This window comes from Typha angustifolia, chromosome 10 (assembly GCF_048772165.1).
Source record: "Typha angustifolia cultivar Huaian chromosome 10, ASM4877216v1, whole genome shotgun sequence".
Taxonomy (NCBI): Eukaryota; Viridiplantae; Streptophyta; class Magnoliopsida; order Poales; family Typhaceae; genus Typha; species Typha angustifolia.
This window is the reverse complement of record NC_133248.1, coordinates 10,305,022-10,326,289: the sequence shown is the minus strand read 5'-3', so window position 1 is coordinate 10,326,289 and position 21,268 is coordinate 10,305,022. Positions and strand designations below refer to the sequence as shown.

At 37.9% G+C, this 21,268-nt stretch overlaps 5 protein-coding genes across 6 annotated transcripts; all 5 read left to right on the top strand.

The window, feature by feature from the left end:
* The first annotated feature begins 2,387 nt into the window (after positions 1–2,387).
* LOC140768531 (nicotianamine aminotransferase 1-like) lies at positions 2,388–7,541 on the top strand. Its single transcript, XM_073108842.1, has 7 exons — positions 2,388–2,736; positions 3,311–3,650; positions 3,729–3,947; positions 4,578–4,637; positions 6,216–6,371; positions 6,435–6,528; positions 7,180–7,541. Exons 1-7 carry the CDS (start codon positions 2,459–2,461, stop codon positions 7,299–7,301), a joined length of 1,269 nt encoding a protein of 422 aa, XP_072964943.1. The 5' UTR covers positions 2,388–2,458; the 3' UTR covers positions 7,302–7,541.
* A 163-nt stretch (positions 7,542–7,704) lies between these two features.
* LOC140768533 (D-amino-acid transaminase, chloroplastic-like) lies at positions 7,705–10,276 on the top strand. The gene is made up of 5 exons (XM_073108843.1): positions 7,705–8,135; positions 8,245–8,300; positions 8,409–8,584; positions 9,156–9,829; positions 10,013–10,276. Exons 1-5 carry the CDS (start codon positions 7,907–7,909, stop codon positions 10,123–10,125), a joined length of 1,248 nt encoding a protein of 415 aa, XP_072964944.1. The 5' UTR covers positions 7,705–7,906; the 3' UTR covers positions 10,126–10,276.
* A 641-nt stretch (positions 10,277–10,917) lies between these two features.
* LOC140768884 (D-amino-acid transaminase, chloroplastic-like) lies at positions 10,918–14,348 on the top strand. 2 transcript variants are annotated; one of them, XM_073109335.1, is made up of 5 exons: positions 10,918–11,230; positions 11,321–11,382; positions 11,803–11,978; positions 13,268–13,941; positions 14,020–14,348. In XM_073109335.1, the coding sequence occupies exons 1-5, from the start codon at positions 11,188–11,190 to the stop codon at positions 14,109–14,111; spliced, it is 1,047 nt and encodes a 348-aa protein (XP_072965436.1). In that variant the 5' UTR covers positions 10,918–11,187; the 3' UTR covers positions 14,112–14,348. The 2 variants fall into 2 exon arrangements, with proteins under 2 accessions (XP_072965436.1, XP_072965437.1); XM_073109336.1 differs by having other exon boundaries at positions 10,922–11,230; positions 11,321–11,376.
* Positions 14,349–14,480: 132 nt separating this feature from the next.
* On the top strand, positions 14,481–17,250 carry LOC140768883 (reticulon-like protein B17). The gene is made up of 8 exons (XM_073109334.1): positions 14,481–15,250; positions 15,339–15,501; positions 15,581–15,655; positions 15,733–15,874; positions 15,965–16,034; positions 16,129–16,194; positions 16,293–16,415; positions 16,904–17,250. Exons 1-8 carry the CDS (start codon positions 14,710–14,712, stop codon positions 17,020–17,022), a joined length of 1,299 nt encoding a protein of 432 aa, XP_072965435.1. The 5' UTR covers positions 14,481–14,709; the 3' UTR covers positions 17,023–17,250.
* Positions 17,251–18,100: 850 nt separating this feature from the next.
* Positions 18,101–21,164, top strand: LOC140768609 (uncharacterized protein At4g28440-like). The gene is made up of 2 exons (XM_073108947.1): positions 18,101–18,412; positions 20,796–21,164. The coding sequence occupies exons 1-2, from the start codon at positions 18,166–18,168 to the stop codon at positions 20,984–20,986; spliced, it is 438 nt and encodes a 145-aa protein (XP_072965048.1). The 5' UTR covers positions 18,101–18,165; the 3' UTR covers positions 20,987–21,164.
* The last annotated feature ends 104 nt before the right edge of the window (positions 21,165–21,268 follow it).

Here is a 21,268-nt window from a genome sequence, read left to right as displayed (position 1 = left end):
AAGGCTCTGTTTTGCCGTAGGAACTGTGGCCTCTGAGTCCTGTTTATATTGGTAGCCGCGTGGTTTAATTTGGGATTCGACGAATCAAAGAGTTGTCAGGGTAAGGGAGTGGCAGTAGTAGGCTAGCTATGCATTATAATTTCCTAGTGAGCTCTTCCTCCAAAGAAAGAGATCTCTTTCCACTCCTCACCCTCTCTCTCTCTCTCTCTTCTACTCTGGTGGGTCAGAGGAACCATTTGTGACATGATATCCATGAGCTCACCAGTCCAAGGAAATGTGTGCGTGCATGAAAAATCGTGCAGGTATTATTATTTTTTTCCCTCTGCCATTTTGGAGAAATAAAGAGAGAGTGAACGAAGAGTATGTTTTAATGAGTTTTGAGAGAGAGAGAGAGCTGGGAGAGGATTTGTGGTGATCTTCCATCAGAGTAAAAGCTGCTCCATATCTCAAATCTGTCAGGATAAACAGTACAAGATTAAACAAATCATGGGCAGATTCTATCACATCAATCCTCTCAATCGTCTCTTTTTCTGGGGCCTTCTTTCTAGCCCTTCTGTTTGTTTTTTTGCTGGATGGAAGAAGAAGTAGAATGCATATTTAATGCTCGCATCTCTCTGGGTTGTCTTTTTTCATTCCACATCTCATCACCTGAAGGAATATTTGTTTAAACCAACTGCTTTTGTTGAAACGAGGAACAAAGTCTCCTCCAAATAATGGCTTAAAGATGTCATTTAGATGAAAGAATTAGTTGAGGTTTGAAATAACCGGTACTTGGATTGATTACTGAAAACACTACTACGTGACACTTAAAAATGTCGATAATTGGCACAAAGAGAATATATATCTGGATCCCATAAAATAACCTTTTCTCTCTCTTCTGCTTTTAGCAGCGAATAATACGAACATATGTAACAAAAATGGTCACCATGAAGACCATGGAATTCGTCTAGTCATGTTGGATAGGATGGAAGATATCATTATTCTGTGCGTCTGTTCAAATTTTACGTGCCAGTAGTTGTGATTACTGGAGATTTATAGACTGGCGCGTTGCCTCCCTAATGATGCCGATCAAATCTCCAATTGTTTGGTCTAATCTGAACTCTGATGTCTGTACCCTATTTAATATAAACAAAGAGAAAATAAAATAATGAATTTGGAGGCTATTTAATTGGTAACCATATTTTCAATAAATAGAAGAAGGAAACAAGTAGTAATTTGGAATTAAGGTCAAAACATCAGTCTTGCTAGTTTTGTTATAAAGGAACTGATAATAGCAGATGAAGCAGATCACAAAAGAAGTAGGACAAGATCATATAATCTTTACATAATCGTTGGATATTGTAAAAAACTCAGCTAAGACTTACATCTGGTCAAAAGATAATGCTAATCTTGTACATCTTTATTGGTAACAAGTCGAGATCACATATAATTTACACGACATAGAAGGAGCAGCAAGAAGTTCCTTCATTTTGGTTACATTTCGAGATTGGGTGAGCATCCAAAACACCGAGCTGTATCCAAGTGTAAGCTGCCAAGTAAAAGAATGTAGGTCACTCGCCTAAGTCTTTTGTTTAATGGGTTAGTAGTAGTACTAATAAGGTGGTGGAGACTGCACAGTGTGTCTTAGGAGGTAATTTGTTTTGTTGTGAGCTGCGGTTTAGCCCTAATTTAGCACAAGGGCCTCTTTTGATAAATCATCATCGAGTCAGAGTTAGAGTTGCTTGTGGAGATGGCTCGAAGTGGACGAAAATCTCCCTAAATTATATATAATTTTTAGAGAATTTTTTTAAAAATTTCTTTAGATTAAAATATTAGCCTAAAATTTGGGGATAACGTAACGACTAAATTATACTCCTAATTAATATATCATAATATTATTAATTTTTAAATTAAAATAATAAATAATTTATTCTTTTTTCTATTTTGTCTCCTTTTGTTCTACGTTTAGCATCGAGCGGAGTAAGAGGATGATGGTAATAATAAGCTAGTCTAGGAAAGAATAAAAGCGAAAGAGGGAGAAAATAAAATAAAAGAAAAAAAAAACAGTGATGATGATCGTGAAGTGAAGGGAAAAAAATCGATTTTAAAGATTATAGAGGTATTTAGGTCAAAATTTAGAGAATCCTGATTAAATAAAATATAGTCTAGAGGGTTAGACGTAATTAACGCTTTTGCTTTCTAATCTACTTTTGTTCTTTTGTCTTATTTTTGAACTCTGTCGGTGTTGGCTTGGATTAGTTATAACGTATATTTTAATAAAATTAAATAAAAAATAAAACAGTGACGTCAGTCTCCGGCCGAGCAAACTGAGCTCAAGCTCACGACTGTACTCACGTCACCTCCCTTCTGGTTGCTTTTCACCACCTACCCCTATGATTAGTTCCCACCGCATACCTTATTAAGGGTAAGAAAACCCTATTCCTGGGTTTCTTCCTCCTCGCGCTCGCGCTTGAATCCAATGGAGAACGGAGAAGGAAGAGAGGTGAGGTGGGGTTTTGGGGAAAACATCTCTCTCACGAGCGCCGGCAAGAATAGCATACGTGCAACCCTGTACAAGGTCATGTCCAGCCTGAAAGAGGGGGACCCACGGCCGGTGATCCCGCTCGGGCACGGCGATCCCTCGACGTTCCCCTGCTTCCGCACCACCCTTGTCGCCGAGGACGCCATCGTCGATGCCGTCCGATCCGCCAAGTACAACTGCTACTCTCCTAACGTTGGCGTCCCTTCGGCGAAATAGTGAGTATTTCCTATCCGTTTCCCACCAATTGCCTTATCGTTCTATTTCGTGAATAAAAATGATAAAAGTTTTCTTGTTATTAGTTAGCGAGAGAAATATCTTTTATTGACATGAGATTATTCTGTAATCGTCACTATTATATTTAACGGCGATTTATTTCACTAAGAAAGTTCTCTGTTTTGGGATAAAAAAAGTAGATATTCTTCCCTCTTCTATGGACATTAGTTTATTACCTAGCTTTGGTAGCGTAGGTGTCTCGTCTACATTTATAAATAGTTGGTTGATATTATCAACTATTTGTTCATATTAATTTAAAAGAACTATTTCTTGGCATTAAGTTCTTTCTTGTTAGGGCACAACATTTTGCTGGCGGATCGATGTTTTCTTCTATAAGAAGAAGGTGTTTGGTTTCAAATTTGATTCACTTAATTGAACAAAATGCTTTCTATTTTTGTCGGAATTTGAGGAGGAGCCCGACGTCCTATTGGATTATAGATATCTTGCATTTATATTATCAAGTAAATAAGTACTTCTTTGATTACCAATGTTAATTTTGTGGATTGCAAACCACAGTGCTATTGCGGAGTATCTATCCCGGGATCTTCCTTACAAGCTTTCTCCTGATGACATATTCCTCACTGGGGGATGCTCCCAGGCGATTGAGGTTGTAATCTCAGTTCTTGCCCGCCCTGGTGCGAACATATTGCTTCCGAGGCCTGGGTTCCCTGCTTACGAGGCACGTACTGCATTTGATGGTCTGGAGGCTCGACATTTTGATCTTATACCAGAGAAGGGTTGGGAGATTGACCTGGAAGCTGTAAAAGCTCTTGCAGATGAGAATACTGCTGCTATGGTCATAATAAATCCCAATAATCCCTGTGGGAATGTGTTCACATATCAGCATTTAGCTGAGGTTTGTACATCACCCTCTGGATGCGATTCAATATGTTTATCTGTTTCAGTCTCATTATCATTTTTTAATTATTTTCAGGTTGCTGAAACTGCAAGAGAGCTTGGCATTATGGTCATTGCTGATGAAGTGTATGATCATTTGACCTTTGGAAACAATCCTTTTATTCCAATGGGAGTTTTTGGGGAGACGGTTCCAGTCCTCACCTTGGGGTCTATATCAAAGAGATGGCTGGTGCCTGGTTGGCGACTTGGTTGGATTGCGACGACCGACCCTAAGGGTTTTTTTAAGAAAACTATGGTGATTTTTCTTCTTACATTTATTTGCTTGCTTATAATTATTTGGTGAAATTTTTTTGGTGGTTCCTACCGTCAGTTCTGAGCTTTGCTAGATTCAAGTGCAACTTATATAATTCTTTATGGTAATATTAACCTGAGGCAAGCTCGGAGATTTGAGTGTTTGAGAGTACAAGATCCAAGTGACAGGAATCAAGGTTTATATACTGATTCTGTTTCGTCCTAGTCAAGCCACCTAGGCTGGTTGACAGAGGGAGGGACGCCTGATTAGTCATGTTAGATGGGCTTGTTTGACATTCAACTGAGCTAATGAAAACTACAATGCTAAGAAAATATTCAGAGGTGCCTATCATTTCTCAACCGCCAAAACCCATCCTTTTTATACCGTAAATATAAAGTATATTTGCCAACAGTATGAGAAATGGGAAGACAGCATGGTGACCTCTTGAAATTCATACTACAGAGATGGGGCTGAATGTTTGTAGCCCTATATAAATGACAAAATTTAATATATATTGTTGATGATTTCAAGGCCTTGCGTCTTTATTCTACAAATGAATACTTTCCCAGTTGAAAGAAGAATCAGTCTGGACATCTTTCCATCCTAATTTGACAACATGCTTCTTTTTGACAGTTTCTGGACTCTATGAAAAATTTCCTTAATATCTCAACAGATCCTGCAACATTTATTCAGGTCAGTTTCCATTTCTTCCATGTCTTAAAAGTTACCCGAGTTATTTGAATATCTTATAGATAATGCCTCTTTGATATTTGAACAGAATAACCTCATTTTCTTCTTTCTTCTTTGCTGTATATTAACCTCAGTTGTTCTGTTTGTTGTGTATCTTGATGTAGTAAGAAAGTTTTGTTATTTTCATGCTATGCGCTCAACCAGAGAATATCTGAATCAGGTGTGCCTAGAGGCCATTTGAACCGAGTAATAACCAATTACTTTTAATTGATTATAATTTTGTTTTTGTTTTTTGTTCACAATGTTATAAAGGACATGGATGAAAGATAAATTTTCTAAATTATTTTCCACCCAAAACTATCTGAGGAAATGGAAAAATTGTACATTAATTAGAAATTTCCGAGCCAAAAAATGATCTCAATTCTATCACTGTTATTGACAAGATCACAAACTATAAACACCTTATAGTTGATATAAGTAATGAAGCTATTTATTTAGCTAATATCTTTTGATCATTTTAACACGATTTGTTTGTTTAATCATTTCTTCACACTATTTTTTAGTTATTTGTTTATACTATTTTTTCTTTAACCATTTGTTCACATTTTTTTGATTAAATTGTCATTCAGTATTACCTTTCATTCTATGTTTTGTTTGTTGTGTATCTTAATGTGGTAAGAAAGTTTTGTTATTTTCATGCTATGTGTTCAACCAGAGATATCTGAATCAGGTGTACCTAGAAAAATATATTGTATATCTACAGCTACATTTGGGCCATAAATTCTGGGTATATTAAATAAATGTTTTGCAGGTAGGGAGAGGTGAAATTAGATTATAATTGAAAGGTATGAATCATGAGAAAAAAAAGGATTTCAGAAGTTAAATAGAGAAAAGATGGAAAATTTATGTTCTAGAGTTTTAGTACTTAAGGGGCAATGCAAGATTTTCATCTACTAAATTCTCAGATCATCTCTCTCTGTGTGCATGCATGCAGGACTTGTGTGTGTCTGTGCACATGCCTGTCTGTCTGTATATCTCTGTGCTCTTTGAAAATTACACAATGCTGTTATCACTTATGCTTCTAATTTCCTAGTCTATTATACGGAAAAAAGAAGTTTGGTAGGATATGAACATGATATAGCATATCAAAACCTAAATTTTAGGTGTTGCTTGGCTCATCCAGTATCTATAATTAGCCTACTCTAATACTTGCTTTAATATATTCTTTATGTCGTGAAAGAAAATGACACCTATATTTTCTTATTGCGTCCCTTACATTTAGCATTATACATATTTCTATTGTATTATTGTGAGAGGTCAAAAGAGCGAGTTGTTTGCCTTTTGTCATGTTAACTTCAGTTAGAGACTACTTGATCTTTATGTTGGGGATTCAGCATGTTCAATGAATATAATTTCTCAAACTTTTGTTGAGTTCTCTTTTTAAGGCATAAATGACGTGTCAAATATTGGTCTCTTCAATTGTTACATGGTTTAATAAGGAGCAGTCATTTTTTCAAAATGGTGAGATAGTTACTTCAATTCTTTATTCCTTCTTTCTGATGAACTTCTATTTTTGTTTAGGGAGCAATTCCTCATATCATTCAGAATACGAAGGAAGATTTCTTTAACAAAATTATTCATATATTAAGAGAAGCAGCAGATATATGTTACAACAAAATAAAGGATATCAGCTACATTACCTGTCCCCATAAGCCTGAGGGATCCATGTTTGTGATGGTGAGCAAAACAATTTCAACATTACTGTGCTGAAATAATTCATGCTGATGGCATGTGGTGCAGGTAAAGCTGAATGTAGCTTGTTTGGAAGACATCCATGATGATATTGACTTCTGCAGCAAACTAGCCAAAGAGGAGTCCGTTATATTATGTCCAGGTGACTATATTTAGTTGCAGTACTTACCATTCCGTTCCACAAAATTGAAGCATGTTTACTATCACCAGTGTACAACCTGATTTACTCTTTGTTTTACCAGTAAATTTTCTCCTTGCAATATATGTGCTTGCATGGATGCTAAAAATCATAAGACAACTGTAGGGGCCAACTTCATTTAAAAGAGGTTCGAGTTCATAATGCAAAACCAAATCACATATTATGCTATGCCTCCAGTATCCTTGAGGTGGACTCCTTCAATACTTAGCTCTGCTTCTGTCTCTCCTTGATCTAAAGCAACAAGCAACAGCCCAATTCACATAAAGAAGGTTAAAACTTAGATTTAAGATAGTACAACATTTGTGTTAGATTAGAATTTGCCAGTGGTTGTCTCTTTTTAGATTTGATGAACAACACTAATTTGTTTCATATTGAAAATCCACACAGTGAGATACCCTTTAATCTTTTATTCCTTTGTTTACTGAGATTGCTCTTTCCATCCTATGAAGCTATAGGTTTGTAAGAAGTTATCTACTCAGAGAAATTGTTCTTGGGATTCTGTCAGTTTCTCTTATCAATTTTCTTCTTGTAAACAAATGACAATTTTGCTGCTGTAGTTTCGTGCTAAAAATGTTGAATAATTCATTTTTCCAGGAAGTGTACTGGGACTGAAGAATTGGCTTCGCATTACTTTTGCCATTGATCCATCTTCTCTGGAAGATGGTCTTGATAGGATTAAATCCTTCTGCCAGAGGCATTCAAAGTCCAGCAAATGATGAGAAAGATGGCAGAGCAAGTTAATAATACCGCGGTGATCCCCAACTCCTCGTTGGGTCATTCAACTGCTATCAGGGTTGATTGTTCTTTGATAATAAACCTCAAAAACTTCTTTTGCTCGTGGTTTCTTCTGAAACTCACTCTAGTCATCTATTTATTTCCATCCTTTGTTTCTTATCTCTTATGTTGGATAAAATCTTTTCATTCGGTAGACATTTATCTATAGTAATTACATGTAATCTTCGTGCGTGTGGTAGTACTTCAATTTTCTGTTATTTGAATTTCTTGCTTTTGAAATACATAACAATATTACTGAAAGCATAAAATTGAACGACAAATATGATCAGAAATAAAGAATGCAAGCCATTAGTATTGTTTGTGCATTACGTAACTCTACCAAAACTGTCATTGGAGGAAGGCCGGATTTGATGATAACCAACCTGGTCGCGTGGATCACGATGCTGCCTATTTTATCTTGTCACGTGGATCACGCTTTGAGTTTTATTTAGTTGGATTAGTAGTGTGAAATTTGTTGTTCTTTACATGAATCATTTGTATATATGTGTATACATTGGTTAAACTAGACTTCGAACAGAGGAAGAGGATGGAAGCAATCCGATCAAAACCCAACAACATCACAATGCCTCTTTCCCTCCTAAACACTCCTTTCCGTTTCCCTCCTTCCCTTTGCTGCATTAATCTTCCTCCTCTTCCTCCCGCCCGGATACGGCTTTCTATTTCTTGTGATTCTTATCCAGCTCCGGCTCCTCCACCGACCAAGCCCACCACCTTGGATGACGTCTCCGACGTTCATCCTTCTTACGGCAAACCAGGTAAGCCCTCATCTCGTTCTCTCATTCTATCCATTAGGACTGTTACAAGAAAAGCACTTGCTTCATTCAAGAGCTGTGAGTGTGTTTTAAAATTTCTGTCTTGCATCAGGAGAAGACTACAAGGATGTGGTTCATCACTATGTTCCAGTTTACTCTTCATCCGAGGTGAATAGGTTGATCTTGTATTAGTCTTATTTATACGCAAATAGTCTTCCATATCGAACTGAAAATTTTTAGAATCAGCCAAGCAAATTCATCTTACCTTCTTCCCAGGTGGTTGACATACTGCAAGAAAAATGTACACCAGGAGCAAACCATCAATATCAGGCAATGTATTCGAGTTTTTTTGGTGGGATAACTCTTGATCCATCCTTGATGGTGATCCCAATGGATGATCACATGGTTCACAGAGGTCATGGTGTTTTTGATACAACTATGCTTTTCGATGGGTGGGTTTATGCTGCCTATTCCATCTAATGTTTTCACTGTCCATTGGATTTGTTTAACTTGATCATAATGCTTCTGGAAGTTGTACTTGCATGTGTGGGACGTGTTTTTAGCAGCGAATAATGAGAATGATAGAGGCATCCTATGTGTACAACATAATCTCGAGGAAGTGAAGGAAGAACAATTAAAAGAACCCTATGCTCAAATTACATTCCTTACCACATTATGAACATGTGGTTTTTTAACTTTGTGTTTAATGTTTCTCTGATTTTGTTGGCGTTTTCTTATGAGGCTTCTTGACCTTTAAATGAATGTTATTCAACCCTCGGGTGTCTCACTCCCTAGTTGCTCAGTAATTTCAAGTTTAATTCCTTTGTGGAAAAAGAAACCTTCTAAATCTCTGGAGGGATCTTTCTGAAAACTTGTGAGCTAATTAAGACTAGTGGTGATGTGGAGCAGAACGATGTCGAAAATTTCTACCAGTGAATATGCATGTTTGCTGATTTCTTTTGAGAAGAATAGAGTTTCCAATTGTTCTAAGATTACATTCACAGTTTCAAGAACTTATTGCAGATACCTGTATGAGTTAGACGCCCATCTGGATCGGTTCCTGGTTTCCGCATCGAAGGCAAAGATATCTTCCCCTTTCTCCTGCAGAACAATGCGAAGCATACTTATCCAGCTCGCAGCTGCATCTAAGTGTAAGACAGGCTCGCTCAGATACTGGTTGAGTGCCGGCCCGGGCAACTTCGCCTTATCGCCGGCAGGCTGTCCACAGGCCACATTTTATGCAGTAGTCATCAGCCAAACCTTCTCACAGGTGAATGAAGGAGTGAGGATTATAACCTCCAGCATTCCAATGAAAGCTCCCTTGTTCGCGACGATGAAGAGTGTGAACTATATCCCCAATGTTCACTCAAAGATGGAAGCAGAAGAGAAAGGAGCCTTTGCCTCCATCTGGGTTGATGGCCAAGGCTATGTTGCAGAGGGCCCCAATGCCAATGTCGCATTCATAAGCAAGAACAAGGAGCTTATGCTGCCCTTGCCTGATAAAATTCTTTGTGGATGCACTTCCAGGAGGCTCCTAGTCCTGGCAAAGAGGTTGGTTGAGAGGGGTCTTCTGAAGAGTGTGATAGTACGAGATATAACAGTTGAGGAAGCAAAGGATTCAGCTGAGATGATGTTTGTCAGCAGTTTGCTTCCCATATTGCCTATCACTTCATGGGACAATCACCCAATTGGAGATGGTAACTAGCTCCTCTTCTCTTACTTTTTCTCGTATCAATTCAGGAATAATGTTTCGGTTACATAAAAAACTAGATCTAGATAAAAAATAGATTAAACACCTTTTAATGAATTATATTTCAACCCTGATCTTCTCTAGTAATCCAAGTTACTTCAACGAGCATGAAATGTTTCATCTTTTGTAGGACGAGTGGGAGAACTAACACTTGCCCTCTCTGCTCTCTTCTGGGAGGACATCACGTCGGGTCCAAAGACACGAAGAATCCCGGTGCCATACAAGGGTCTGCAGCTCAAATGATCGGAGTTTAATTGTACCATCTTTTCTTTCTTTTAGGTGATCAAAATTGATGTCGAACTACAGATACACTCTTGTTGGATTTGTCAATGTAAAAACTCTTTGATTTCTTGTCGTTGATTAAAAATATACACATTCTTGTTGGGCATCAAGTTATAACTAATTTCTTAAGATTTAATAAATCATTTGTCTACAAGCTTTCCTTTTTTACAAAAAGGTTTTGTCTAGCTCGTAGAGCCCCGAACTGAGACATTAATATGTAGACATCATTAGACTCTGTTCTCTCTCGTTAATTAACTTGGAATAATGATAGCCTCCTCTTTGATTCGTATAAAGAAATCCATATGGCTCACGAGAGTGAGTGATCATTTTCTCAAGGGATAGATCTAATGTGTACTGTTTAACCAAGCAAATAAGTTGGCAATTGTTGTAATAGTGATATTCCAAAACAAAATATACTAAAAAAGAGACAAATAGTATTGCACAAGCGCATATTTCGTACACATAGATTTGTGTAAGTCGATATACGAGTTTCGTTAGATATGCATCAATATATTAATTAGTATTAGCTTATCAATGTGATCAGTTCGTATTGAATCTTAATACCAATCTGCATACTCTCTAAGCGAATTAAATAAATATAAGCAGAATTCCATTTATATGTGCATTGAGATTTATTTTTCAATTACACTTAATAAAATTAATCTAATCAACTCTAATCATTATTAGGAGAGAGAGTGAATCCATTGTGCGCTAGTCTAGTGCGCTTCGAGTCACTGGAAAGAGCAGCTGCCGACTTCGTGCTGTCTTCTTCCGTGTCCCTTTCCTCCAACGTAGTAGCGTACGAATTGGTTCTTTTCCTCCATTAACAAATGGGAGCGAGAAATTATTGATCAAGGAAAGTAACCAAGCCAGCAAACCGGCGCTTTGCTTCCCATTTCACTTGGAAATGCTCTTCTGTTACTATTGGACAAGCTAAAAGCGACAGCCTTCCTTGCCTTTTTAAGTGAGCTCCTCTGACCCATCTCACATCCTCACTTCCAATTCTTCTCTTCTTGCTCTGCCATGGACGGTTCTGCCTCTAACGCCTCTTCCGGCCAAAACCCAGGTTTTGTTTTCTTTGAAGCATTTTCTCGAACATGTGATGGGATTTGATGACTAACAATTTCTCATCTTTCGGCATGTTTTCTTGGATCAGCGGGTGATAATAGTGGGGCCGGTGTTCCAGTTCCAGTTTACTCGTCGGGATTTGAGGTTGAGGCAATGACAACCCTTCACTTGGAATATTATTTAATTCGAATTTGAGTGCTTGATTTAAATATTCAACCAATTATGCTTTTTGATACTCCTGTTAGCCTGCTCAAGTTCCTATCTTTATTTTCAAACAAGCACTCTGGCTCGATTTCTGAACACAATAGAAGATTCAATCTCCTTCAGTAATCTCGAACCTGCAGTGCATCTAAAATTCACTAGGGCGAAGATGGCTTCAATTATCAGTTAAATTACTTGGTTGAAAAGTCCCAAGTATGCAAACAAGTTCTCTTTTCCATGAATCATTGGAACGTAAAAAATGAAAGGGACTTTTCTGCTTCAAACTGAGACCTAAAAGAATCTTGTAGTACGGATTAACTCGCTCTCTTCCTTTTTGGTTTTTCTTTCTTTTATTTCTCAATTTGCTAGGTGTTGGAAAAGCTGAAAGAAAAATGGCTCTCAGGGGGAGAACAGCCATACCCTGCAATGTATTCTAGTGTCTTCGGTGGGATTACACTTGATCCAGCCATGATGGTTATTCCTATTGATGATCACATGGTTCACAGAGGACATGGTGTTTTTGATACTGCTATGCTTATGGATGGGTAGGCACCAACCTTATTTTTGATCAGATGTGCATCAATATTTTCTTCAGCAAAAATTTTGGAGTCAGATGCATGCAATTTGCCTGGAAGCTGAAATTTCAGCTTTATCTTTTTGATTGCTGCATAGATTATTGTGATTGCTTGATTGTTTATGTCCTAGGAGGGCTTGCTTATTTAACAAGAAAAAAAGTAACCGAAAGAATGTAGAACCGGAAATTTTCATAGGTGGTAGTTCATAGAAGAGTTTAATTTTAGAGAAACCAATATCTTTTAGGTCTTCACAATATGCAGAGAGACAGACAAGCTTTTAACAACCTGATGAAGACATTCGTCTTGAACTTATTACTGTCTACCGAATTTCCGTAGGTGAGGCTCCAAACTATGGGAAAATATAATAACTCCACTGTTGTTCCTGATCTTTTTAACTCCTAAGCCATGTAATGCCTCTTCTATGTAAGCGTGGCAGATGTTGCACTTTAGAGCTGTACCTTTTTTTCCCCTTTATGCTCCATTGACATTCACTAGAATACTCTTGCTTTCACCCTATGGCTTGACAATCATCTTGAAAGGTTGAACAATCAAAGAAGTCTTTTCTTGCATATTGCTTCTCGACTTATCAGTAATAAATTATTTTATAGTTACATGTAACATCCTTAGTCGACCACATTGCTTCAAATTAGTCATCTTTGTTTCAAGTTATTTACATCTTAGTCAATGAAATGATGTCTACTGTCTCATTCTAGGAATAGCAACTAAAGGGACTAGAGGAGTTGTTGGGCATATTTGTGATTTAAGAACGCTGGGACGGCAGTGGTTCCCAGATAATTCACGTCTAGCTTATTGGGACTAATTCTACAAATTTTATGGGAAAATATTTTGTGATTAACCTTTAACTAATGGTAACCAGTCTTTGTCCCTGGTCTTATGTCTCTTTGTGCTCTTGTACACTGATTCTCATCCCATTTATAGAACGTTTCTTACTAGTCATATTTCATCCTTAATTCCCTTGTTCCTCTTCTCACAAAAGAAAGCTACTCTATATCATGCAAACTTTTAAGATATAAATCCTCGGCTCCTGTTTCCTTAATCATTCAGTTGATGATATTCTTGTCGTTGAGATCTTCTGTTTAATCCAGACTGGCATACTATGATTTCAAACAAATTTATGAGGCTCAGGATAACACCTTTTATGATGTAGCTTATCTTCTGAAAATCTGTTTAGCATGAACAATTTGAGTTGTTTTTAGGATTTTTGAATGGCTTATTATCTCCTTGAAAATAATTTGCAGATATTTGTATGAGCTAGATACACATTTGGACCGATTCCTGAGGTCTGCATCGAAAGCAAAGATTGCTTCTCCTTTCCCTCGTGGGACTTTGCGAAGCATACTCATCCAGATGACGGCAGCATCAAAATGCAAAAAAGGCTCAATCAGATACTGGTTGAGTGCAGGTCCTGGGGATTTCTTGCTATCTCCAAAAGGCTGTCCAGGATCTGCATTCTATGCTGTGGTTATTGCTGATGACTATACTCAGTGTAAGGATGGTGTGAAAGTAGTTACATCAAGCATCCCAATGAAACCTCCTTTATTTGCAACCATGAAAAATGTAAATTATCTCCCAAATGTTCTCTCAATAATGGAAGCAGAAGAACAGGGTGCATTTGCCTCAATCTGGGTCGATGAGAAAGGCTACATTGCCGAGGGGCCCAACGTTAATGTTGCATTCATAAGCAAAACCAGGGATTTAGTGCTTCCTTCATTTGATAAAATCCTTAGTGGCTGCACTGCTAAGAGACTGCTAGCAGTGGCACCCAAGTTGGTCGAGAAGGGACTTCTGAGTAGTGTGAACACCGCGAGTATTACCATTGATGAAGCAAAGGAGTCAATTGAAATGATGTTTGTAGGTAGCGGGCTTCCTATATTACCTATTGTTGAATGGGATGGCCATGCCATTGGAGACGGTAATATGTATCCTCCCTGTGAATTTCCCTCCTGTTATGCTTCACTTGGCCAAACTAATATTTCCTTCTCTGTTGCAGGACAAGTGGGGAAATTAACGCTTGCCCTCTCTGATATACTTTGGGAGGACATGCTTGCTGGTCCAGAAAGGGTTCATGTTCCTTATGATTAAGGAGAATATTGTTATGAACTATGTCGAAAAGTTTCATTCTGAAGAATAAGTTTACAGTTCATCTCTTGTACCAGTCCATCGACTACCCCAGAGGGCAATTAATATAAGCATTCTGTTCTCCAGAAAGACTTTTTACTTTGCCCCACTGTATCACAGTTTCTGCTTTTATTATGCATGAAGTATGGAGAATGTAAATTCTGATCAAAATATATAATATGTGTGTAAGTTCTGAGTTCATGCCGTCTCCTACTGCAGGCTGTGTACCTCATAACGGAAAAAAAATTGATCAAGTTGATAAGCCCAAGTCCAGTTTGGTTCCAATAGCTATAGAATATGACTGGTCAAAGCCCAAATGCCACTAGCCGTTTAAATAGAGGGCCCCATCTTTGATGTTCTCCCACTCTCTCTCTCTCTCTCTCTCTCTCTCTCTCTCTCTCTCTCTCTCTCTCTCTCTTCATGAATTCAAATCCTTTCTCAACATAGATTCCATCCGTATCCCAACGGCTATATTCATCAATAACAATTCAAGTAGTATAACTCACACATCAAAGAGTACTAAAGTCCTATTTCCTCGCTTGGTTGTCTTTCTCCTACACAAATGAGCTCTCTTCCTCCTCCACCACCACCTTCCATGGATTCTCCCCCCCCTTCTACTCCCCCTTACCACCGCTCTCCGGAGCCCCGCCTCCGGAGCAAGCCCAACTCCCGCCTCGCGGCCTGTTTCGACGATGAGAACCCCGAGACCCAAATAGTTCCCGTCGCAACACCTCCTTCAAGAAGGAAGTCGCCCATTTTACCATCCCCTCTCCACCTCCATGAATTGCTCCTCCTCTCCCCTTCTCCGCACCGAAGGACTAAGGCGCGGTCCGTTGTCGAGGAGAGTCTCGAGTTACCAGCCTCGATGACGCCTCGCAGGAGAGGGAAGAGCAGGACTGCGGCGTCCGCCGCTGCATCCCCAAGAAATGCTCGCAGGGCTCGGAGGAGATTGGAGAAGGAGATTGTTAGAGAGGAGAGGGAGTTGGGCCTTATGGAGGATGATTTGGGGAGGGTGAGGAAGAGGAAGCAGAGCAAACCCAAAGTGGGTACCAAGGAAAAGATGAGTTTGGCGGCTTCTGCTCCTCCTCCGAGTCCATCGCCGAGTAAGTGGTTTTTGGGATTTGGTTATTATTTTTACTCATAAAGTCCATTCTGTTCTTTCTATTTAGCTAATGTTGCTTTGGTTTCCAGATGCAGAAATCACTGATCAAGATGATCGTGGTAGTCTAGGAGGTCTACGGGAGCGGATATGGGAACTAATAATGTGGAAAAACGTCGCAAAATCCTCGCTTTGGTTCGGTTTGGGTTCGATTTTCTTCATCTCTTCTTCTTTTTCAAAGGATGTTAGCTTCAGGTATGTGCAATAATTTGCATCTAGTAGAGACTTTTCTTTCACTGTACGAGTTCTTAGCGCTTTTTCGGGATACTTGCAGCATTATCTCTGCAATTTGTCACTTGGGCATTTTGATCTCAGGCGTGGCCTTCTTCAGAGATTCTGTTCCTCAGAGGTACTTGCTCCTTTCTATTCATTTTATTCTAATTAACTGCTGTCAGGATTTACATTAATGATCTCAAAATATTACAGGCAGCAACTCAAGCGGGGAGGAAGCTTTCAATTGACAGAAGAGGACATCCTTCGTGTTGCTCGAGTGATTCTGCCGATGGCCAATGCGGCCATGTCAAAGACCCAATTGCTGTTCTCCGGTGAGCCGTTGATGACTCTCAAGGTAAGGTTAAAGCATTTCTACTTTTCTTTTATATGGTACAACCCAAAGTTAGCATAGCTTTCTAAAATTTTCTTTTACTCTAAATGCCAGGTAGTACCTGTTCTTCTCCTCGGGGCCAAGTATGCTCACCTGATAACTCTTTGGAGGCTTTTAGCAGCTGGTATAGTTCTATCAGGGATACCAACAATACTAATCCTTGAAATTGCATTGCATCTGGGAATGCCTCTGATGCTTTGATATGTAAAATTTTGCAGGATTCTTCTTGAGCTTCACCATACCCAAACTCTATGCTTGCTATTCGCAGCAGATACATAAGAGAGGTAAGTAGGATTTTCTCACACCAATTACAAGCAATAACATGTATGAATTAGAAGGGCATTTGAGACCTTAAACAAAGGTGTGACTTCTAATGTATCAGTTGAGAATGCAAGAGATTGGGTCTTGGAAGCATGGAAATCTTGCCCGCGAAAGAGATTTGTTGCAGCATCAGCAGCCACAATGTTCTGGAACTTGTTTAGCGTAAAGACGCGTATCATCGCAGGTATAGTAGATAATTACCATATAGAATTCTACTGACTTAATAAGACTTAGAGTCGGGTTAGCAATTATGCTAGGAAAATTTTGAAGAAGTAGATTCATGGAATATGCTAGAAAAAGTTTAACAGATGTTTGGAATTCATAAAGTGGGTAATGAGGTAACCAACACTTTGTTTGTAAGTTTTGTATTGATTTAGTATTTGGTAGTTCATGCATAGATTAACCTTCTCAAAATTTTCTCGTTAATTATAACAAGCAAGATGCTTGATTTTGTATTCGATTTGCATACCAACATTCAAGAATGCAGAAAAACAAGTCCAAAATGTACAAATCAAAACTCACAAATGATATATGCAATGGGGTACAAAATCAATTAAGTTACAAGTCTACGAATGCTCATTTTTCAACAAAAAAGAAGAAGGAATAATGTCTTATTTGGATATGCATCTTGAAAAGAAAATGAGGCTAATGCTTGTTTATATCTTTGAGCAGCATTCATCTCCATGGTGATATTACGCTATCATCATCAACGACATACAGGAGAAGAAGCTAACTGCGAAAGCGAAATCAAGGCAGATGAACAGCAGCAAGCAATTATCGTAGCGGAGTAAAATTTACATACGACTCCTGTACTGCGCCATGAACTTAACAAAGTAATGGCTACTCTAGTGTAACCATTGAGAACAATATGGGTAATACAATGATGCTAAGTCTTTGATAACATGTCGTCCAACAAAGGTTGTAACTCTTTGCCCACGTTAATGTGATTTTGCTCAGTGTTTACAGATAGAGAATGTAAAAGACCATCATCGTTCCAATTCCAAATAAAAATTCAGATATTAAACAGGGTATCTCTAGTTTTGTAAATCCACTAGTTGAAGGAATAGGTAGGTGGGAGAGGGGAGTTTTATTTGAAGAGTAGTTCAAGATGCATTTAAGCCTACCAAGAAAATGCAAACCAGAGAGAGAGAGAGAGAGAGAGAATAAAACCACATTAAACTATAGTTAAGGCACTAAGATCAGGATATCATGCGTGATCATAATTTTTCCTTGGAAAAGAAAAAAAGAAAAGCTGTTAGTAGTTGGGGGCACATTAAACTTGGGTTAAAACCCTACACCTTTGAGCCTTTGATTGTGTTGGAAATGTAAACGCTAATCTTAAAAGTGGAGAGATTCGAAAGGGGGAGAAGATATCATTTGAACTATTTTCTAATCTAAAACTCTTTTCTTTACACACAATTATACGTCTGTTAGGTTGAAAACAGGTCGAAGAAAATTTTCTTGTATATATTTATTAATTGTCTTATAAGTTTGAGTAATATCACAAGTTATTAAGAATTTAGAAAATAAATATGGATATATCCAATATCTTATCCAACAAAATATAGATATGTGAATACGAATATGATTTATAACTATTTGATCCGATCCAATTTCCCCCCCAAGTGCTTTCTTGAATAAAACACACACTAACACACACAAAAATAAATAAATAAATAAATTAATTAATTAATTACATAAAAGAATAGGACAATAACTTATCTCCCTTGTAATATCCTCACCGCCCGATGTCTCACTATAAGTCGATCCTGTCCGCTGATTCACAGAAGAACCCAAACTCTATAGCGTTCTTGTGGAACATCTTAACCAAACCCACTACGTCTTCTTGCTATACTTAAATTCTAGGGTTAACCTCATCGTCCACATCGCGTTCCTCTGCATTCTAATCTAGAGGTTCTTCTTGGGTGGCGGACATGGCTACGACGGCAGCGCAGCAGAGTGGTGGATCGAAGCCGGCAATGAGGAAGCCTGTGTTCACAAAGGTGGATCAGCTCAAGCCGGGGACGACGGGTCATACGTTGACGGTAAAAGTGGTGAGCTCTAACACTGTGCTTCAGAAGGGCCGCGCCTCCTCCGCTAACCTCCGCCAGACACGGATCGCGGAGTGTCTTGTCGGCGACGAGACCGGTACCATCGTCTTCACCGCGAGAAACGAACAGGGTTCGATTCGATTCCCCTCTTCTACCCTCATTTCTATGTAAAACTTCATCTTTTTGTTGTTTTCTTGGCATTCTTCTAATTTTGTGGGTTTAGGGTTTCTAGATCTGCTCTGTTATAACTTTAAATTATAGTGACTTCTAGATTTAAGTCTTATTTTTATTGTTGCCATCGATCTCTTATTGACGTGAATATTTGAGTAAAACGTGTGAAGAACTGCCATTATGGACTGGAAAGCCATTCTCTCCTCATGGAGAACGCATTGTGCACATTTCTGCTAATGAATGCGGAAAGGCTGAATTTTTTTGTTTCTCGTTCTTGTCTTCTCTATCTTGGATACCTGCATGAACATCGTTAACAAAAATATTGGAGATAGACAATAAATAATCCAAACAAAAACCATGATCCATGATGATGATCACGTTTCCCGTATTGACTTTTTTTTTTTTTGCACATAACATTCTTCCGTAAGTAATGCATTTTAATCATATGAAATTTCTAGATTGTACATGATAAATATTTAATGTTTTGTGTTTACAAATTTGCCATTACAACAATTAAGGTTTGACAATCCCTCTCTTGGTAATTTCGTGACAAAACACTAAATCTAACAATGCTCTACCTGTTACAACTTACAATCTTCCTAAGGATCAAGATAACACACTTATTTCGGATTAATAAAGCTTTTGTAAAGGACGCAAACATTAGAAACTCCATGAAAAAGCAAGTGCTTAATATGAACATGTTGCTGTAAATAATTTGTAAATTTGTAGATATTTTGGTAAATATTTTCATGTATGATGATGGGAATAGATCTTCTCAAAATTATATCTTTTCTAGGTTGAGACATGATTGGAATGAGAAATTAACTTGAGTAAAAATATTTTTGCATTTACATGAATCCAAAAGATTATATAACTTAGATGGAAATTTTTGCTTCTTACAAGTTACAATTGACCATATGAAGTTAGGTCTAATGGTTTAAGATTGATATGCCAAGTCCTATGAATAAGGGCCTAGGATATGAAAGCTGACTTGGTTCTAAATCAAATGTTTGAGGAGCTTAAAACCATGAATCCAAAAATTGGCGGATCCTGATTTAGGCCCAATATCAGTTAGTTGGTTGTTATTTGGTCGGTATCGATCATATCGGGCGATACTTGATTTGATTGGCCGATCCGTGTTGGGATTGACCGATTTTGTTGTCCCTGTATAAGACTCACAAGAGTGGAGAAAACATGCTTATCATTCTCATCTTTCTCCTATTCTCCTCCTCGTCCTCCTCTTTCTTTTTCTTTTTTCTCATTTTTTTTCTCTTTCTCTGCATTGGGACCCTAATACTAGTGAGTGGGTGCATGTCACCCTCTCACTTAGCTGTCATGCTCTTTCTCTTTATTTATATACATACATATATACATATCATGCATATATGTATAGATTAATGGTTTCTAAGTACGGTGTTAGAGAAAAAGTCTCAAGCTGTTCTTCAAAGTGATTTTTTTATTGCATGAAACCCAGATTAGAAGAGGCGCTTAATGTATTTGTGTGACAGGGCATCACTTTTCTTCTATCATCTTAGTAACTCTGGAGCTTCAATCTCTAACTTCAGTGAGATTTCTATTGCATTATCCTATTGAATATCTTAGCGTATGGATAATGAACAAAAGCTTAAGTAGTTATTAAATTTGGCTTATTTTGACATGTATGATCAGTTTGGAAAGCGGATGAATGGGTCTTAGACTTTAAATAACTTCACCTAAATTCCAGAACCTATGATATTGATATTTGTCATATTTCCTGGGGGATTAAGTATCTCAAATAATACTGTAATTAAGAGGCTATGTTCAGATGCTTAGCTAATGTAATGTACTATACAGATAGATCTAGAACATAATACTGTTTCTCAAAATGATACTTTTATCAGCTATTCAGCTTTGCTTGTTATATTTCTTGCTTAATACAGATGACCCACTGTACAAGTCTCCTGTGGCATCTTTTACATATTATATGTTGCTTCCGGTCATTATCACTTGGTACAATCTATTTGGTGTGGACATGCACATCCTCAGAGGTTAACTTTATGATCTCTATCACAAGAGCATGTAGATATTCAACTTTTCCTGTTTTGTTGCTAATTAAGTCCATTGGAGTATGCTAATATTCTTTTGAGTGAAAATTAGAAGACTTTTAGTATCAAACTTAATAAAGAAGGGGCTTAAGCATTTTTTTATGTTTCACAAAGGGTTTCTTGTATTGTCTAATACTGCTTGATTTCATTCACTGTCCCAATATGAACATGCCTTTGTGACATTTTCACTTTAAGATAATGAGCTGTTCGGATCAATGAAATTACCTCAGACTGACTTTGTTCTTTGTTATCTGACAGTTGATTCGATGAAACCGGGTGCTACAGTGGTTCTTCGCAATGCCAAAATTGATATGTTCAAGGGTTCAATGAGGCTGGCAGTGGACAAGTGGGGTCGGGTGGAAGTTACTGAACCTGCTGACTTTACAGTGAAGGAAGAGAACAATTTGTCACTCGTGGAGTATGAATTGGTGAATGTAGTGGAAGAGTGAGCAAGATCCTCTTGCAATCTTTTTTGTTTTAATGGGAAACGGCTTTGAGGTTTTCAAAGCTTTTTAGCTAGTTAAATTAAGTGTTTATGGTGGTAGATAATGAGGTATATGGTTTCATAAGAAAATGGAATATATACACAAAATCAACATGAACTTAGTGATGCTTTTGTTTTTAACATCTGCCTTGGTCCTGGCATGATTTTGGATTATGACTGATCTATAAATCATTCAGTTTATGCTCTCTTTAACGCCCATACAGAAATGGCTAAACTATAGTAGTTG

Excerpts from the sequence above, each read along its gene's own strand:
- LOC140768531 (XM_073108842.1), top strand. The coding sequence starts at position 2,459 with ATGGAGAACGGAGAAGGAAGAGAGGTGAGGTGGGGTTTTGGGGAAAAC. Across the intron at positions 2,737-3,310 it reads GGCGTCCCTTCGGCGAAATA|TGCTATTGCGGAGTATCTAT; the intron begins GTGAGTATTTCC and ends TGCAAACCACAG. Across the intron at positions 4,638-6,215 it reads ATCCTGCAACATTTATTCAG|GGAGCAATTCCTCATATCAT; the intron begins GTCAGTTTCCAT and ends ATTTTTGTTTAG.
- LOC140768533 (XM_073108843.1), top strand. The coding sequence starts at position 7,907 with ATGGAAGCAATCCGATCAAAACCCAACAACATCACAATGCCTCTTTCC. Across the intron at positions 8,301-8,408 it reads CAGTTTACTCTTCATCCGAG|GTGGTTGACATACTGCAAGA; the intron begins GTGAATAGGTTG and ends CCTTCTTCCCAG. Across the intron at positions 9,830-10,012 it reads CAATCACCCAATTGGAGATG|GACGAGTGGGAGAACTAACA; the intron begins GTAACTAGCTCC and ends CATCTTTTGTAG.
- LOC140768884 (XM_073109335.1), top strand. The coding sequence starts at position 11,188 with ATGGACGGTTCTGCCTCTAACGCCTCTTCCGGCCAAAACCCAG. Across the intron at positions 11,231-11,320 it reads CTCTTCCGGCCAAAACCCAG|CGGGTGATAATAGTGGGGCC; the intron begins GTTTTGTTTTCT and ends TTCTTGGATCAG. Across the intron at positions 13,942-14,019 it reads TGGCCATGCCATTGGAGACG|GACAAGTGGGGAAATTAACG; the intron begins GTAATATGTATC and ends TCTCTGTTGCAG.
- LOC140768883 (XM_073109334.1), top strand. The coding sequence starts at position 14,710 with ATGAGCTCTCTTCCTCCTCCACCACCACCTTCCATGGATTCTCCCCCC. Across the intron at positions 15,875-15,964 it reads AGCCGTTGATGACTCTCAAG|GTAGTACCTGTTCTTCTCCT; the intron begins GTAAGGTTAAAG and ends TCTAAATGCCAG. Across the intron at positions 16,416-16,903 it reads AAAGACGCGTATCATCGCAG|CATTCATCTCCATGGTGATA; the intron begins GTATAGTAGATA and ends ATCTTTGAGCAG.
- LOC140768609 (XM_073108947.1), top strand. The coding sequence starts at position 18,166 with ATGGCTACGACGGCAGCGCAGCAGAGTGGTGGATCGAAGCCGGCAATG. Across the intron at positions 18,413-20,795 it reads CACCGCGAGAAACGAACAGG|TTGATTCGATGAAACCGGGT; the intron begins GTTCGATTCGAT and ends GTTATCTGACAG.